Here is a 19,856-nt window from a genome sequence, read left to right as displayed (position 1 = left end):
TGTCAAACACACAACAGTTACAGAAGAGCAGTTGTTGGCTCCCTCCAACAATGCTCATTAAAGGTATACTATGCAGGAATTCTCAGTTACTGTTTGTAAGCAGTTTTGCCAGAGAAAGTGAAAGTAAAAGCCATCCCTAGACTGGTGTTTTGTTTCACTAATGTTCTGTTTTTGGCGCTTGGCTCGGTGTTGCACATAAACGTCCTCAACCCAAGATGAATACACCACCACCCACTGCTAGTGGGTCATAAATGATGATGATTGAGAGGAATTACTTTTGTATAAGTTCACACCAACAGACAGTGGTAGTTTGCACTTGTCATTCAAAAAGGGAAACTAGAAGACCATCATGATACTAGTTAGCCAGTGAGCACATAAACAATACAATCCAGTGTTGAAAGGACAAAGTATATACTGTGCGTCAGTTAACAATAACACAAACCATCACGAAATGTTTCAGCTAATGAGCTCAATAACTAAAGAAAATACCTTGTGTAACAAGTTTGTTGACTCTTGACTTTATCTGTAAATCTAGCAGCCACAGCGTTTTGCTGGCGGCTGGTGCTAATTTCCAACCCTGGTATACACACAATGGATAGTCGAGGTGGTTTGTCCCACAAATACAATACCTACTCCTGTTTGATTAAAAAGTTTATTAAAACTACAGTGCCTCGCTGTTTTAGGAAAATTTTGTCAGCTGTTTTAAAAAAGAAAGTACGTATGTATTTGTGATGAGTAGATTTCCCTTTTATTTATATATTTAACCAAGAAGTTACACTGAGATTGAAAATCTCTTTTACAAGAGAGACCTGGGCAAGGTAGCAGCCAATTAAAACACATTTAAATGCACCAAATACAACATGTAATACAAAAATCCACAATAAAACAACAGTTATTCAAACATAGTGGCCTAGTGTGTGTTGAGTCAGTGTGATTAATTTGTAGGCTCTACATTGTGGTGGTAATTTAATGAACGGCAGTATATTGAAATGTGTTTTTAATGTTAGTGCCACACAAGTATTAGAAACTAGTTATATAATAAAATCAATAGTAATATATTAAGAAATGCAACATGACCCCGAACTACAGCTTTGAGCATTACCATAGAGTTGATTCAGCACCTCTGTGACACTGTCAGGGCTGTTGTGTTGGATTTACTACAAAGTACAAGGCACTTAAGTCATACTGTACCTTCGGAGGCTGAATGAAGGTAGGGTACAGTAGTCATTGTTCTGCTAAGGTCTCAGGGGAGACTCACCAGAAGAGGGGGTCAGCCAAGCAGGCAAACACTTAATTGTTTCAAAACAGAAAACATTCTTTATTGAGGTGGGGCCTTGACCCCCTTTAACTTCCTCCTTCTTTAAATAGCCGACAATTAAAAAAAAGAACATCTGTGGATTGTAGGAATGCAGATGCCAAACACACCAGCCTTCACGTAGTACGAGTCCAGATGTGGATTTTTATGCCTTATCAAAAAAAAAGTCAAATACTATTCGCCCTGTGAGGCTCACAGACCACAGGGTTATTCTTTTTGTATCTATTCAACTCATGTTTTCATTAGCTTTCTTAGTCAGCATAGACAAACACAACAGCCATTAAGAAACCTGTGACTATGTGTAGGAGTGTGTGTTAGCAGTTTGACCATGACTGCATTACTAACTGAGATAAGCACACATCTTATGGCTCCTTTGGTCCTAAGGTTGAAAACATCAAAGCACAAATCCACCCTGAAATGCAGCCTGCTTTTAAACCCAATATGAGTGACTTCCTCACAGATTAGAAATAACCAGGTATCTGATCTGCATCTATCAGTCAATAGATGCTCTGTGGAGCTACTCCACCAACAACACACTGTAATCAGAGGGTGAATATTAAAACAGGAAATGGAAAATCAAAAGAATTTTTTTCTGAATATAATCAATATCTGTTTTATCTTTACTCTTTCCACTCCCACCTTCTCCTGTCGTGTCTTACACACAGTGCTAGGAACTAGTTTTTTTTCCTTGACTTTATCTGTTATCATACTTTAAATGTCTTAATTTGCCAACACAAATAGTCTCTCAATCCTTTTCCCCCATTTTCTCAAAGAGAATAGTCACATTAAATAAGTACATGCATAAGCCCTGCTCTAGTGTAAATCTCTTGGCAATTATTATAGAATTAGCTGAACTAACAGTGTAGAGCAAATGTCAGGGTTTCCAAGGTTATTAAAATACTTTAAGATTCAGGAAATTAGGAAAAAACATTTTCCAGACATGAATATCTTTTGGAAGTAAAAGAAGGTTTGAATTTAAATTGTTTTGTCTGTTGTCTAAAATTTGTTTTTAAAAGTAATTAAACGTGTCTAATATTACAAGAAATATCTTCCTTGTATTACTAATTCAAAAATCTAGTTTCGTGTGATTCACATAGACCAGACCACATTGTATCATCGCCAAGGCTACGCCCCCTGTTTGGGGGAAAGAAACGTGCTGTCACATGAAGAGAGAAACAAGAAAATGCCTTTAAAATATGTTGTGTAGCGGGTAAAGGCTTTCATATTGAGATTTGAGGCTCATAAGAAACTGAATACTCACTGTCAGTGTGGTAAATCTCTAAATGATTCTGGTTACAGTCACTACTGATGGAAAGGCAATGTGAACTTGAGTGGGAGGCCACAGTAGTACAGTCATACAGTAAAGCAGCTTCAGACTGTTGTCTCTTACTAGATTTCAGCCTGTGGATCAAACAGTTTGTGTTTACAGGTTGGTTATTTGCAGACAGCACTACCTAACCTAACAATACCAGGTAAAAGTGTGTGTGTATTAATGTATGGTTGTATCACTGTACATGCCTACCCAGTTTAAAGTACCTAAATAAAGTCATGGAAATGGGGTAAAATATATGGAAAAGTTTTGAAAATTCATTGGTAAAAATGTGTGGGAATCCTGAAATGTAAAAGGTGGGATATTGTTAGTGACTGTATCTAAAGTATCTGTGTCTCTGTCTTTCTTTCTCTCTCTTAGGGTTTCTTCAGACGCACAATCAGGTTAAAGTTGGTGTATGATCACTGTGATCTTCACTGTCGCATTCACAAGAAGTCCCGCAACAAATGCCAATACTGTCGTTTCCAGAAGTGCCTCAATGTCGGCATGTCACACAACGGTAAGATATGTGATGCAGTCACACTCACACAATGTGCTCGAGTCACTTTTATTAAAGGAAAACTTGGGTGTGAAATGAAAACATTTACAGTTAGGACATGAAAAGCTTCACTACGTGACTAACAGAAGTCAAAGCATTTGTACATTCAGGTGTTTTTGTTTTCATGCCTTGTCTTCAGACACCAATGAACCCCCCATTTACGCTCACTATAAATAAGCAGGCACAGGTTAAAAGGTTGATTCTTCTTTGAAATCCTGGCCTCCTTGCTGACCTACTATTGTGCCTCTAATGCCCTCTGAGAACAGCAGATACATCTTCACCACACTGCTGCCAATTTGGTCTTCGAGGTGTGGTGTGTACGTAGTGATGTACACCGCTGCCTTATATGTTGCCAGTTGCTTCCTCTGTGGTCTTCAACCTGTATTGTATGTTTCAGTTCCCATCACTAGTGCAGTGTACCTGCCACCCCAGCAGCATGATCAGAAATGAATTTAGTTATAGGTTAATTTTAACCAGTTTATTTACAGTGTGTTTTTATCTTTTTATTCTCACCTTAGTAAACAGTGTTGTGAATTCGCCAAAAGGCCTTTTTTCATCTGTGGTCACTTAAGATTAAAATGAAAACAGTTACTGAGATACTTAATGAGCTTGCAGTAACGATATAACACACAATATCTTTATGATACATTGTCATCTTACAATTTACAAGCAATTATATGCTTTGCTAATGAGGTTTATCAGTGACCACACAGTCCCCATTGTGCACACACTGTTGATTTAAGAATTTTAAAGGTATACAATGCAGGGTTGTCTGTAACTGTTTGTAAACTCACTAGCCAGGGTGAGTGAAAGTAAAAGCCAACCCCAGATTCACTCTTATTTGGCATTTTGCCTTGCTACGTTTGCTTTTTTACGGTGCTGTGTTTCCTGGATGCCTGCAGCTTACAGTCTGGCACCTGGTCGCTACCTCTCTATGAAGGCCTGACCTCACCTGAGAGCTGTGGGGGTACACACCCATACACGTCCTGAACATAGAAAATAAGAAGAAAATAGGAAAATACAGGCAGAGGGCAGAGTCTCTGCAGATGAATACACCACCACACACTTCTAATGGGTCATAAGTGACGATTTAGAATGTATTACTTATGTATGAGTCTATACATTGTATTTTAAGAAAGTCCTACATAATATATCTTTAATTAGAATGGTCAAAATTAGACTACATTAAAACACGAGCAGAGATCAAATGAAATCAGCAATTCCACATGTACAAGCCTAGTTTAGCCATGGAACATCCACACCGGTATTTTTACTAACACAGGTGGAAATTTACCAAGTACTGCAAGGCCGCTGGGAACTGTTGACACCTCCCACGCTCAGCCACCTGTGAGCCGATCGGTTGTGCGTCAATTTAAATGCAGTTTAGTGCAGCTTCCGCTGTTCATGTAGTTTCCATTTATTCACAAAAAATATACAGCTGATCTCAGGTATGATTGTATTGCAGTGTGTAGTGGTAACACAGTTTGTTTATATGAATCCTCCACGCTGTCTGCCATCTGCCACACATTCTGTTTCTACCCTCTGGTTTTAAGTAAGTGTAGTTAGCCACTGAATCCAAGGTAAAAGCGATCAGACTACAGCACAAGGAGCTTCACTACAGACATACAATGTCTACAGAAATACTGTACTTGACAATAAAATTCATTTTCCATTAAATATCTCTGCCCTCACCCTTGACTGTTAAGCTGTAGGATGGTTTTGTTTTGTCAGCCATTGTTGGTCACTGGAGCGCATCAGCAGGCACAGCTGTAGTCCATTTTTAAATGAAGTGCTGTCTCCGCCTCCCCAGATGAGTTTCAGCACGGACCTCGTGACTGTGTGGGCGTGCACAGGTTGAGCTTGATTGACATCTCACTGTCTCTCCTGTTAGTTTTGTTGCTCCTGTTAGGGCGGGACGACTTACAGCATTCACTCTTTTGATGTATGATCTTGTTGATCCATGAAAATTCTCAGCATAGTTTTGCACAACTGGAGTCTTAAGGTCCAATCACATTTGCCTTTTGTCCAACTCTATTGCTTCCCGCTGTGCACTAAAAAATCCAGAGTAACTGCAGCTGAAGATGTGTAATAAATAATTGAAAACACCTGTGTGGGTAACAGGGCCTCGAGACTAGACCTGGTATCACCACACCATCTGTGTCTACTTCTGTTACATTATGCACTCAGTAGTTTACTTTATAGTAAGCATAAACTGAGATTTTGCATCTTCGCTGACAGGTATAGAGTCACACAAATGTGGATTTTTGCATCTATAAAAGAGCATTGCATTGTGGGATTGTTTGCAGAAAGTCTACACACTACGTTTTTGTTCCATTGTGGGACTTTTTTGAGGGCATGTCAAAAATCTGCCTTAATCTGCACAGTGCCTGTTTGCATGTGGGTGGTATGATTAAATTTACTGGTTATCTCCCTGCATTTTACGAGCACCCAGAGCTCCTTGCTCATCTCTTAGTTTAAAACTTGATATCCGCCCCGTTTTTCACTGGTTTTAGGACTGTTGCTCGAAAGAGAGTGCTACTACATCTTAGTATGCCTGCCATCATGGACCAAACTAGGCAGTGCTGATCAAATATAAACCAAACCTCTGTTACTGCTTTGCCTATTTTTCTTCACAAAATGTCTTCAGAAACAGATTTCAGCGAACGGTTTGGCTGTAATATGAGAATCTGTGAACAGGAAGCAGGTGCTATACTATTTCCTGTATTGTTAAAATGGATCCAACAGTAAAATGAAGCAGTGCTGATAGGATATAAACCAAGTTCTGTTACTGTGTTGCCTATTTCTCTGCTCAAATGTTTTCAGAAACATGTCATAGCTTACTGTTAGACTGTAATTTAAGACCATTTGTCACCAGCTGACTGCCATATTGTTTCCCGTGCAGCCAAGCTTGCGTTATGTTAGCCACCGACGGGAGCGTTTATGGTCCAGTGCGGTGCAGTTTTTTCTGGTAGTGGTAGGTTTTCTATTTCTTGAGCGAAAGCAAACTCCACAGCTCTTTTATTCTGTTTTCTCAGGTCATGTAGCACCAGTTTTAAAAGTATTTGCATCCTTTTCCTGCAGACCATCTTTCCACTAGTGAAATACATCTTTAAGACATCCATTCTAGCTGAAATGCAAGTTGGTTTATTACAGATACTACAACCTCTGCTTAAGCAAGACGCTGGAGCTGCAGTTTGAGCTGGTTTAAGGAACTTTAAGGTGATATGCGCTAAAGTCTGTCAGCAAAAGTGAGCACCATTTTTTTTAGTTAATCTCAGATTTAGAGCACTGAGGATTTGAGGCTCAACAGCATAACTGCTTTACATTTACAGTATGCGACAGGCACCTACTGTAGTTAGTTTGTCTCTCCTCTCCTGCCACTAATCTCACTGTCCCTCTCTGTGCCTCCTCCTCCCCTCATATCACTCTACTGTTATTTCACTTGCTACAGCCGATTCTTTGAACGTGCGCGCTGTGTTTTTTTTTTAATTTATCAATGATTGACATCTCAGAGTACATAGACCACAACTGATTTCACCAACCTGCTGTGTCACCGTTGCGGGCTTGTTGCCAGTTGGTGGTAGGCCACTTCAGTTCATTTGTTTAAGGTGTGCATTCATCACACAATCAGCATTACACAATCACATTGCATAGGCTTGAATGGGGGATAATTAATGACTTCCACTAACAGAAAAAAAGGGGGGTTTCACCATTTCGCAACTTAGCATCAAATTTCAGTTAGATGACAATGAACATTTTCACCACATTCAGCATAAAACCTAGATTACAATTATACCTTTGTCTGCTGTAATGAAACTTGGGTAATGGAAAAATCAAACGGGAAGAAAAGTATCATCAGTTTGTCTTTCACTGAAAGAAAAACGCTTTTGGAAAAGTTTTCAAAGTGGTGTAGCTATTTTTAAAATTAGTATGAAGCTAAAAAGAAAAAGTAAAACCAGTAAAAAGTGTCATTAATATAATGTAAAGTTACGAATACAATTACATTTCAAACAGCATCCATAAATAATTTATAAGGTTATCATGAATACGGCATAACACCATAAAATAGATCCTAAAATACATAAACGTATGTTGTTGCACACAAACCAACCCATCTTCTTAGAAACAGAAATCAGATCCAGCTCCACCTATGTGTGTTTGTAAAAGCACACTGTAATATAACCTGCAGCGTATAACCTGCAGGAACAGGTGGGAAAGGGAGGAGAAACTGTGAGACTTGTATAAATGTATAAGATAGTATTTCAGGTTTTGCAGTGAACTGTGAAACACCATTACCAATCAAACTACATAAACATGTTATTAAAGGGAACTACATTTTGTAATTGCTTGATGAGGCACGCCTCATAAAATCATAGGAGGAGAGTTTGTTGCTTGTTGTTGCCAGTGGATTTTCCCATTCACTGAATGACGGTATGAGCCGTAACTCATTTGTAGAAGTTGTCTGAGCAAGGAGTGCGTGTTTCTCAAACTTCTTTGAAATCTTTGATTTCCTTAGTTTAATCTTGAGCAACAGCTTAAAACATTTCCTCTGTCTGAACTGAATTCTTCCATATTGTAATACATGGATTCCTCAACGTTTGTTTGTTTGCTGTAGATAGCAGGTCATTTTGTGGACATTAGCTGGTCGATCTGGTTCATTGATCTCTGTCCAAATATTAGAGATGCGATAAAGAAATGAAACAACAATGACAGTCACTCACCAGTGTCACTCACCAGTAGACATAAAGTGAATAGTTTAGTAATAAATTAATTTCAACAGCATTGAAATTCCATATTTCTGATGTTACAAAACATTTAAACCTACCACTGAACATAATACTGTCTTTTTACTTTATACTTGCAACTTACCTGTTGGTAAAATGTACATTAACCTCACTCACTTTCACAACCGTATTCCTACATAAAACCTGCCACTGCACGGAACCACATCTATACTGCTTACTTTTATATTTACCTGCAATGCTTGAATAAGAAAAAGATGGTTTGTCAAAAAAGTAGTCTTAAATTTGGTCTTAACAGAAGGACTATACATTAATGTTTTGTGTGTGTCGTGTGCATTGAAGTGCAAACATATTGCTTGCAATATGTTTCTGTGTGTGCTCTTACATACTGGATCTGCCGAGTGCCTCTGTGCACTAATGTGTGTGTCTGTTTCCTTTCCCAGCCATTCGTTTTGGCCGAATGCCCCAGGCGGAGAAGGAGAAACTGCTGGCTGAGTTCTCATCCGACATGGTGCACATGCACCCGGAGGCGGCAGATCTGAGAGCTCTGTCCCGGCATCTGTACGAGGCATATCTGAAATACTTCCCCCTCACCAAGGCCAAGGCCAGGGCCATCCTCTCTGGGAAGGCAGGAGACATTGTGGTAAGCAGCACTGCTTTTATTCTACTTTACTTCTTTTTACTTGTATATATACTGGTGGGGGAGTGCTGCCTTTGGCCTGTGTAAGCTTAAGACCATTTATTATATTTTCTACTGCACATTGAATGACGTTTTCATCTCATACTCAACCAAAAATCAGATACAGGACATAAAAACGCCTCATTGACTATGAAAAATGTGTCTTTACTTACACATATATTAAAGCACAGAACTCTCTCCCATGTGCAGCCTTGAGTTTTAAATGAAACAAGACATTTCTGAGGGTAAAACAATAATAAACGATACAAGTTTGAAGTGCAGGAGTTGAGAAGCTTTAAACTTACAGCAGTTCAGCTCACTGCATGTGTTAACATTTTTTTGCCACGCTCAGTTTAGTTCAGATGAGGTCTTTCCAGGCTGTTATTGCTGCTCTAACAGGAAAAGCGGATCGACTGGTTTCTACATGTCTTGGCTGTTAGAAACACCTCAGATTACAGTGGTCAAGCTGTGCAACAGGATCACACGGCTTCTCAGCAGTCTGATGTACAGTAATGGCTTCGACATTCCCACTCAACAAGTCAAAGTAATTTATGAAGACATTTGGTGGTTTACACAAGCGGGCCGTAGGAAAATGTGTTGGCCACAAGCATGAACATGTGAGATATCATCTATTTCTGTGTTTTTGTATGTGAGGTTTGGAGATATTGAATCTCAGTATTCAAAAGAGACCTAATCAGGAAATCCACATCAACTGAATTACAAGTGGCAGACAAAAGAAAACTGTGGTAGATGTTTAAAAATGATCCACAGAGCATTTGTGGCTCAGAACGACAGACGTGATACTGTTGATGCTGATGCTATTAAAGGTTAATGGTTAAAATAAGGTGCACAAGATAAAATATCCTTTCTTTATCATCTTCCTTTGCAAAAATGTAAAAACTCATTCTAAAAGTAATCTTCATCAGTTAAACCTTATTAAAAGTGCGGTAGAATAAATCTGAATAATACTAAATAACAGCCGAACCTAACAACGTATCCTCATACCGCAGTTCGAATGATATCCTATGAATTAGCGCCTCACGAGTGACGTTACATACCTCACATAAAGTTACTGTGGTTAAGTTTCAGAAAAGAAATAAGTGAGGATGTACCTTAAAATGACTCACTCAGTGTGTTCACTCAGTTCCAGACACTAGTCTCCTGAGGAAAGTCTTGTGTTTTGTGACGTATCCACCCCCCAATATGCCTCCGAATGAACCACTTCCTCCTTTACTCCCGTCAGCACATTGGTCACAGGATCGCAGCCTTCCAAAATACATACACAAGAGATATGTACAATTTTGGTGCATTACTTTTCGTAGGAAACTGTACGAACACTATATGGGAACAGCTTGAACCTGACCAACTGAACCTGTTAATTAAATTGTCATTAAGTAGAAATAGTGAATTATCGCTAATGGCCAGTAGCTTTTGATAGATTTTGATAGGTAGAACCGAGCACATGGACCTTTAAAATGTATTTATATTTAATTAGATTATGCGAATAGTGTCCAATGAATGATGAAAATGAGAGAGCAAATGAACCCTCAATAGTCATTATAATTATTACTGTCATTGTTGTTGTTATTATTGGCTCTACAACTCAGGACCAACTGTACAGCAGCATCTGAGTCTTCTCCCGTTCTGTTGCTTCTCTCTCTGTAAAGTCAGATGAGTTCAAGGCCGCTCCGCCTCTCTTTCGTCTGATTGTTTTGACTGTTCATCACAGCGATAGCAGCCAAATGGCTCAGAATTATCTGTTTGAGAAAGTCTCGGGTTATTTACTAAACCACAGCAAACCTCTTGAAACAAATTGGGAGTCAATGATTGTATCTTCTGTAGAATATTTACATTTTTTGAACACATGGGGCCATGAGTTGATGTGTAATCAACGTTTAACTTCAGCAGCACTGGAGACGGGTCATCAGAGGTGACGGGAGAAGAGTTTTTACAATTCTTACCCTCAGTGATTAATGACACATTTATTGCTAAATTAGTTTGATGGAGAACAATTTGTGCAGTGAATTAGAGAGTAAACGTGGAGAACTGTGGTGAGGCACTGTGGCTACAAGTAACTGAATAATGATGAATGATAAAAATGTAGCTTAACAGAAACACAAGCAGAAGAGGGTTACAGAGTCAACAAATGTCTGTCATATCAACCTCTAGCTAAAAAATAGCCAACTTAATAAGGCCTTTGCACACTTTACACATTTAAATAAGTGACATTGGGCCTCATGCAGCAAAGTCTCTTTCATTTCTCATATTTTCTGTTAAGAGAAAAAATAAGAGATGTCAACTCAGGATGCACCAAACCGTCTGAACCATCCAAATCTGCTCTCAGCCAGGTGTGCTGAATGATGAATCCCACTTGATCATAAGTAACCTATCTGTTACACACCCTCAGCACTATATATGGGCAGGTGTAGTGCCGTGTGCAAAGACTCTGACACATGCCTCGAGAACTGGAGCCAAAAACACACTGTAAGAAGAACTTCAGCCGTAGTAAAAATGACTTACTGTTAAATAAACAAAGTGAACATGTGATTTTCCAGAGTGTCAGTGCTCGTGTTACATGAAAATCAAAAACCCAGAGATGGCAAAACTTAACTGATTCTGTGTCAGCTGCAGGGGTGAAGGAAGTATTCAGATCCTTTACTGAAGTAAAAGTACTGATACCACACTGTAAAAATACTCTGTTACTAATAACAGTCCTGTATTGAAAATGTTGCTTAAAAAATATTTAAGTACAATCAGGAAAATGTATTCAAGTATTAATATAAATGTAAAAATTAAGTTAATTTAATAAATCAAAATGATACATTATCTCATATTTAAGAGACTGTAACCATGAAATGTTATGCATGAAAATGATTTAAATAATTATTGTATATTTTAACAAGTAACTAAAGTTTCAAATAGCTGTAGTGGAGTAAAAAGTACAATGTTTCCTTCTGAAGTGGAGCAGAAGTAGAAAGTTGCATTAGATCAAAATACTTGAGGAAAAATTGCTCAAATTTGTACTTGAGTGTAGTAATTAAGTAAATGTACTCAGTTACATTCCACTGGTCAGCAGAGGGACGCACAGTTACTGAAATTACAGTGACTGGGATCAATAGATCAAGTATAGAGGTATTTCTTTAGCCCTGAAATGTAATCATCCAATCATTATAATTACTCTAAAACATGATCTAAATGTGGTTATATGATTTTCATGTTTTTTTTTGTTTGTTTGTTTGTTTTTGCTTGTTTTTTTTTTTAAGTGTTCCTCAGATTTAAAATGTGTGTTTCTCTGTGGACTGTGAAAACAGGATGTTTTTCTCTTATCTTGGAAGGAGTGCTCAAGACCAGTTGTAAAATTTTCTCTTATCTAAGAGAAGAGCAAACCCAAGAAAAACACTGGTGAATCCCAGAAGTCAGTGGCTACTAACCAACTAAGAACAAATCATAGATATGAACAAAAATAAAAGAAATTTTGTTTGTATATAACTTCTTGCATGAGGCCCAAAGAGTTGTGACATCGGTGCCAGACAATGAGATTGGTTGATGCCTTTACATGTGGTTTGAAGTTCAGAAGACTTGACCTCATTCCAGAATAAACAAGGTCACTTTTTTGCTGCACAATATTTGCGTTGTGCCCCTGGTTTTTAAAGACATTTAGACAACTGCTCATTTAGTTTGTAGCAGCAAAACACCCTGTACTGAACAGAGCCCGGGTGCGTTTTGATGATTGTCAGCTTTTCCTTTATAAGAGAATGAACGTGCGATTTCGTCTTTCAAAAGTTACATAGTTGTGCTTTAAATGTTTATATCTGAAACTGGCAGCCTTGAACTTCCATACAAACGCTGCATAGACTATACTAAGATTCTTGAGCAGGCAGCACATGTACATCGATTTCATTCACTCACATAAGAAATTATTTTGTATTTCATAACATTTAATGATGACTGTTTGCTGTACCTTTCTGTAGGATGTCTCACTATTCATTTCACCACTATGCAAAAAGGAAGATTTAAGTATGTGAATAGCTCCATTCATCATTCAGGCCGCTGCATGTCCGCCAGTTTTTTGTTTTTTTGTCCTACCAAACTGTAAGAGCGGCTTTAACTTAGTTATGCTTCATTTACCTGGAAATAGTGTTTGTGTCTGCCTCAACCTGCAGCTCAGATTTATTTCCACTGTCCATCAGACATATGAGATGTGCAGTGTTTGCTTTTACAAGTCTGATGAATGAGCCATGACCAAAGTGCACACACAGTATATGTGATTACATCTGCAGATCACGTGTGCTGTCCTCAGAAGACCTACAGTCCGAGGAGCTAATGTTGTTTCCTTTGTCTTTGTTTCTTCCTTTTCTCTTCCTCTGCCTTCTACATCCTTTGTACCTGCACAAATCTCTTTTCCTCCATTTTCTTTCTTCTCTACCTGCAGCCTTTTGTCATCCATGACATGAAGTCTCTAATGGAGGGAGAGCAGTTTATTAACTGTAGGCAGATACCCATACAGGAGCACCAGCAGCAGGAATCCGCCATCACAGCCGGGCTCGGAGGTTAGAAACTCAAAATACTCACTATGTTACCTTCCTTGTTGAGTTAGTTTTAAACTCTGGCTGCTCTTTGTGCTGAAGATATTTAAAACATGTTCTAGTATGTAATCCTGCAACTGAGCCACCTCGCTTAAGTTTTTGTCTGTGCACATCTCATCTGATTCCAGGTAACACAGGAGTTCACCCGGGGTCAGAGTATGGCTATTTGGGAATGGCGAGCATCAACGGACAGGTGCCATCAGACGCTCTAGAGCTGCGCTTCTTTCAAAGCTGTCAATCACGTTCGGCCGAAGCAGTGAGAGAAGTGACAGAGTTCGCCAAAAGTATCCCGGGATTTATCGAACTGGATCTCAATGATCAGGTAAGAGGCAAAAACACTGCAGCTCATCAATTCTGTCACTCACATCTGGACCTACCATCACTGTATCAGGCGACACTGGAAACACTTCAGAAACATTACTTTTATCCTGAAGATCTAATCAGCATTAACCCTTCACCTCTATCCCAGGTCACTCTGCTCAAGTATGGCGTGATCGAGGTCTTAATCATTATGATGGCGCCTCTGATGAACAAAGACGGGACCCTGATCTCCTATGGACAGATCTTCATGACGCGGGAGTTCCTCAAGAGTCTCAGGAAACCTTTTTGTCAAATGATGGAACCAAAGTTTGAGTTCTCAGTCAAGTTCAACACGCTGGAGCTGGACGACAGCGACATGGCGCTGTTTCTGGCTGTCATTATCCTCAGCGGGGGTGAGTGGGCTTTTTGTTTGTTGTTGTTTCTCTTTCCTGCAGGATGTGTTAGGTCATAGTAACCTAGTCTTAGTAGTGTTGAGGGAATAAATTGATGCGACTGTCGTACATTAATATGAAGCTGCAGCCAAGAGAATGTTGTCTTGGGTTACATGATAGCTGTACAGTCTTTGTGCTAATGGCCACTGTACAGGAGAAAACTCTGAGAAGACTTGGAAAACTAAAGTCAGACACATTCTCACATCCAAAGACAATGTGAGTTTTTTGTCAAACACTATATAATTTTACAAAGACTGGGGGTCTTGAAGGGTCACTGATTCCATAGTCTCTATATACAGACTCTACATTCATGTAGAGTCTGTAGGCAAACCCCGAGATCTTGCCTCCGGAAGAAGAGCGGAAGAGCCCTAGTTTCCGGTTGTAGGCTGTTTGTAGTCCGCGTGATATTGACCAATCACGTTTGAGCCGGCTGCAGTTGTTGCCAGGTTAAACGGTCCGTGCGGTGAACTAACGTGGTGGAACATAATTGGCGTCACTGCAAACTCTGAATCCATCGCAGTGGTTCAGCATATTTACTTATATATAAATGGAAGTGGAAATTCGCCTCCTCTGCCCAAATCAAACCAGAATGCCAAAAAATCGGGGGTCTGCTCCCAGAAGCTGCATCGCCGTCTGCCGGAAGTCAGATGCCGAATACAGCCGGTAGGTTCCGAGAATGCTGATTCCAAGACTACAACTAGATCCTTTTAAGATTAAATCCCATCCTGCTCCTGGTGGAAAATACTACACCAAACTCCCTTTAAGAAATATGACATATTAACATTTGCCTTCATGTCCGCAGAAACACATAACTCTAGAATCCCAACACCCAAGATGACACCCTCAAATGTCTCGTTTTGTGCACAACCCAAAGAGATTCAGTTTAATGTTATAAAGGAGAAAAGAAACCAGAAAATATTCACATTTCAGAGAATTTTGACTTTTTTTTTTAAATAAGTTTTTAAATAAGTTGGTGATTAATTTAATAGTTGACAACTAATTGATTACTCGATTAATTGTTGCATCAGGTTGTGTAATTAAAACAAAAGATATTTTATGGCAGACATGTGGCATCAGAACAATTTATATTACTGTGAATGTCAAGCATCTGCTGTTAACAATCTGTGTCATTGACCCACTGCATTATGTACGCTATCGATGGTCAGCCTTGACCCCGTTATCCGTTTACTGGAAGGTTTCACGTGGGATCAAGAAACAGCAACTTTAACATATGTGTCAAGTTTTGAAAACAGCAGAGCTTTGACCCATTTTAAAAAGAGGAGGTGATGTCACAGACAACTGAGAGTCACTCAACTTTCTTTGTTTCTTCACATTTTTCCTCTGTTACTGATCATTAATAAAAAAAAAGAAAAGTACGAGAGAGTGAGGCGTGAAGGTTTTTGTACTGTCACTCCTCTGTCTTTATAATAAAGTAAAGACTTTTTAGGAACTACTGATTAAACAATTCCAAAGTTTCAATGATTGTGTAACAGTAAATCAATCCTCACTCACAAACCCAAACTATTTGATCTAATATTGCTGGTTAGCGTGTGGATGCTTGATAAAAGTCCGGCCTTGAACCTGATGAGGATGAAAATCAGACATTTAAGTTAATAATTAACGTAAATGACTGAGATTACAGCCTGAGTAAAGATAAGACGGCTTTTGTAAATAGCAATAACACAGTTCAGTCGGGTAATAAGGGACGGCTAAATTAAGTCTTCTCAGATAATAGAAATGTTGACCTCATAGATGCTTAACATGTCACCAGAAATATCATTGATGTATCCTCCGTGTCTCTGTAACCCATCCAGACCGCCCTGGCCTGCTGAACGTGAAGCCCATCGAGCAGCTCCAGGAGACGGTGCTCCACTCGCTGGAGCTGCAGCTGAAGCTAAACCACCCAGACTCTCTGCAGCTGTTTGCCAAGCTGCTACAGAAAATGACCGACCTGCGTCAGATTGTCACCGACCACGTTCACCTCATCCAGCTGCTGAAGAAGACGGAGGTGGACATGTGCTTACACCCGCTGCTGCAGGAGATCATGAAGGACTTGTATTAGAAATTCAACAGGAGAAAAGGACGAGTAGAGAAAGAGGAATAAAAGAGAGATTTTATTTTTAAAATCACGACTTGTGAAATTAACGATGAGCACTTTGTGCTGCTGGTGTGTTGAAATAAAGGGAGGTAGCCAGACAGGCTGACTGAAATTGAGAAAGAGATGAGGAAGAACGGGGAAAAGAGAAATCAAGGAAAGAAGGACAGAATCTGAGTGTTAAATCTCGTCTAGACAGCAGCGCATGAATAACTTGTGGCACACAGTCATTTAGCCACTGCTGAGCCCGGACATTCTGTGAATGAGTCGGCTGCCAAGTTAAATAAGAAACTACCACCTATGCACCAACCAGGATGAGTGTCTGCGGCTCGCTGACAGAGCGGGGACTTTCTTTTTGGCAGAGCTGAAGCTTAGAATGGCAAGTGCTCAACGCAGCCTGCTTCAAGTGCCTTCAGGAGAAATCACTGTGAATATTTCTTACACCGTGCGTAACACAGCAGAGGGCGTGTTGTCCATCTGCAGCTTATCTACATGTTGCGCTACCACCGCCGTGTCAGCAGCAGCCGTGTGTACGTGCTTCAATACCTCTGTGAATGCACACAAAAATGCATGAACGCCCGCACGCACACACACAAAACAATGCACAGAGACAGCCATTTTCTGTTTTGGCATCAGGGTGAAGGTGCTATCTCTTGTTAATCAGCTTTATCCAAAGACACAAATCAGATTATTGCCTGTAACATATTTTTGTCTCGGCCACCTGCAGAAACTGTGAGAAAGTGAGACGCCAACAAAAGGCACGCTGCCAGATGACTTCCTTTTGTTTGGAATGAACGCCATTTAGAAAAAGATATGTGACACATGTATAATGTATATTCTTATGTATTATTTTTGTATGGATGAAATTGTCAAACACGCTTTTCAGCTTTGTTTTATTTGAAATTCTTTAAAGTGGTTGAGTTATAATTTTTACTATGAAATTATTTTTTATCTATGCAAACTGTCCAATATGTCTGTGTTCATGTCGGGGGGTCTGCAGACAAAGGGGTCGGATTAATACAAGTGGGGGGAAAGAATTGTTGTAAATAAAATATTTTCTAACTTTTTATTCGGAGTCTGTCTCCTGCTTGAAGTCAGCCGGGTGGACCTGCGATGTACGGGCAAAAAACATTTTCTAATAATGATCCTTCTTGAAAGCATTCCAGTCACCCAGACTGGAAATCTGTTTTGCAGTCATTACATCAGCTGTCCTCAGCGTCTCTTACCAAACACACACACACACCCTGTTGGAACGATTGCAACATCTGAACTCTGCTGAACCGCGCCAGGAAACTAAACTCTGTGGATTCACATCTGATCAGCGAGTGGAGAGGTGGTGTTATCTTCTAATAGTATAATGTTTTTTGACATGCTGTTTTTTCTTTGTTTGTTTGTGGACAGAGCAGTTTACAGAGAGACAAGGAATGAGAAGAATAGGTAAGAGATGTGACAGCAACAACAAGGTCAGAGTCAAACTCAGGACATACCTCAACACACGTTGCAGGTTCACTGACACAGGCTCGCTACTGTCAGGCTCTTTGCCAAGTTACAAGTCTGTAAATACACAAACTCTCAGTAGATGATTCCCTTCATATGAGGAACAGAAGGTGAGCGATAGGGCCAAAAACAATATTAAGATATTTAATATTTTTGGGATAATGATAAAAAAAAAAGATAAAGAAATACTTCTTCACGAACGTAATAGCAAGAAAGTAAGTGTGGTTTCATATGTCAGCATAAACAGTTTGCTTTTAAAAGTTCAGTAAAAACGGTTTGTAAACAACCATAATAACCCTCTGAGTAAGATTCTGTTTCTGTATAAAATATAAATAACAAGTACAACAAAATAAAATCAGCCACAAGTGCACATCTAAACACTTGCCAGATAAAAAGATAACCTTAAATCTTAAGTGCAAATGTAAGTAGAGGGTATTCCAAAAATAAACAGTGATACAAATGTCCCTTAAATCTTTGTTGTAAATAAATGTTGTGAACAGTGATAACAAAATTAGGTATAATGTGCAAAACATGCACCTGATGCTGCCAGTCACAGGCAGAAGTAGCTCTCCGGTTGGCTTTACATGCAAAAACATTCATAGACACGTTCTTTGAATGTAAAACACGAGCATATTCACTGAAGCAGGCCTCAGCACTGACCTTTGGCAGCTCATGTTATTGCCTCCTGTGAGGAATTTATGTTCAGTAAAATCCACCACTGTGATCAGGCTCTATCAGTGTTAGAATCAGTGTCACTTAGATATGAGTCAGTAAAATATATGTTGGACCTAAAGGGTGCTTTAAAAACACCTATATGTTTTTTATACACAATAGAGTGTGAAGATGTGTTTTGTCTCTTGTGAAAAAAACTTTAAACCTTGAACCTTGTTCTGAAAATCTGTCAATCAAAAATGATCAGGTATCAGTAGTGTCTTCTTTGTGTTTTTCAGATGTGTTTTAAAAATCTTGGTCGTCATTTTTTGGTTTCTCATTCTGTGTATAACATCAGGAAACAGCTGCACTTTCTGCCTCAGATATACAGCACATTATTCTACAAGGACCGAGCTTGTTGGCTCTGAACATGTAACATATACAGAACTCTCAGACCTGACTGTGGGATCAGTTCTTCCTCTTCATCGTAGCCCTTAAGCTCACCATCCTCACTATCAGCAGGAAAATACCATCAGGATCCTTTTGCCTCTTTGGACCATAAAAAGTACCTTTATTATGTCCTTACATTATATCCAGTGAGTGTTTAGATTAACGTTAACCAGGGTCATTTTATATCATAATACATCTCCACCACAATTTTGCCTTAAGAAGAAACCAAACTGCACAAAACAACCCCGAGGCACCAAATGGAAAATAACAGTTAAAGAGTGTTTATATAATACATCTTAAAACCTGCAATAACTGATTGAAGTAACGGCTGGGATATAAAAACACTGAGATGAAAGATGTTAAAAAGTTCTGCATAGCGGAGGAGAACTGAAGAATCAGGTGTGAATCAATCTCTGAACCCGCTGGCCATCATCTTTGTTGATAATAAACCTCAGGATATCCAGGCCAAGACTTCCTCTTCCATGTACAAGAATTGAAAAAAAAAAGAAAGACAAAAAAGAGTAACCTAACCATTAATAAGAAAAGCTCATCAGACTTTTCCATAATAATAATAATTCTAATAAAAAGCTAAAAAAAAAGATCACTTTTTAAATAATAATTATAATAAGCTAAAAAAATAGAAAATAAAAAAGTAACTTTGCTATTTATAGGAAAAGATCTTCCAACTTAAAAAAATAATAAAAAGCTAAAAAAAAAAGTTATAACTACTCATTAAGATCTTCCCACTTCAATAAAAAAAATATATGAAAAGAATAATAATAATAAAAAGTTTTTATTATTCATTTTTAGAATCTTCCAACTTAAAAAAAATAATAGTATTAATAAAAAGTAAAAGAAAAGTTACAACTATTCATTAAAATCACTTTTTAATAATAATGATAATAAGCTAAAAAAAATATATAAAATAAAAAAGTAACCTAACTATTTATTAGAAAAGCTCTTCAGACTTTTCCATAATAATAATTCTAATAAAAAGCTTAAAAAAATATCACTTTTTAAATAATAATTAAAATAAGCTAAAAAAAATTTAAAAAAGTAACCTAACTATTAATAAGAAAAGCTCCTCAAATGTTTCCATAATAATAATAATAATAATAATGACAATAATTAAAAGGCTAAAAAAAGTAACCCAGCAATTCTTTGAAAAAGATCTTCCAACTTAAAAAAAATAATAAAAAGCTAAAAATAAAAGTTATAATT

General features: G+C 38.5%; 1 protein-coding gene across 2 annotated transcripts in view; it reads left to right on the top strand.

The window, feature by feature from the left end:
• Positions 1–17,103, top strand: part of pparg (peroxisome proliferator-activated receptor gamma) — a 43,011-nt gene extending 25,908 nt beyond the window's left edge. For both annotated transcript variants that reach the window (XM_078169442.1, XM_033627223.2), the window contains exons 4-9: positions 3,006–3,144; positions 8,369–8,568; positions 13,037–13,154; positions 13,319–13,512; positions 13,660–13,903; positions 15,757–17,103. In XM_078169442.1, the coding sequence (XP_078025568.1) occupies positions 3,006–3,144; positions 8,369–8,568; positions 13,037–13,154; positions 13,319–13,512; positions 13,660–13,903; positions 15,757–16,004 (1,143 nt within the window). In that variant the 3' untranslated portion in view covers positions 16,005–17,103. The remainder of the gene's footprint in view (positions 1–3,005; positions 3,145–8,368; positions 8,569–13,036; positions 13,155–13,318; positions 13,513–13,659; positions 13,904–15,756) is intronic.
• The last annotated feature ends 2,753 nt before the right edge of the window (positions 17,104–19,856 follow it).

This window comes from Epinephelus lanceolatus, chromosome 1 (assembly GCF_041903045.1).
Source record: "Epinephelus lanceolatus isolate andai-2023 chromosome 1, ASM4190304v1, whole genome shotgun sequence".
Classification (NCBI taxonomy): Eukaryota; Metazoa; Chordata; class Actinopteri; order Perciformes; family Serranidae; genus Epinephelus; species Epinephelus lanceolatus.
Note: the sequence above shows the minus strand (reverse complement) of the source record. Positions and strands in the feature narration are given on the sequence as shown.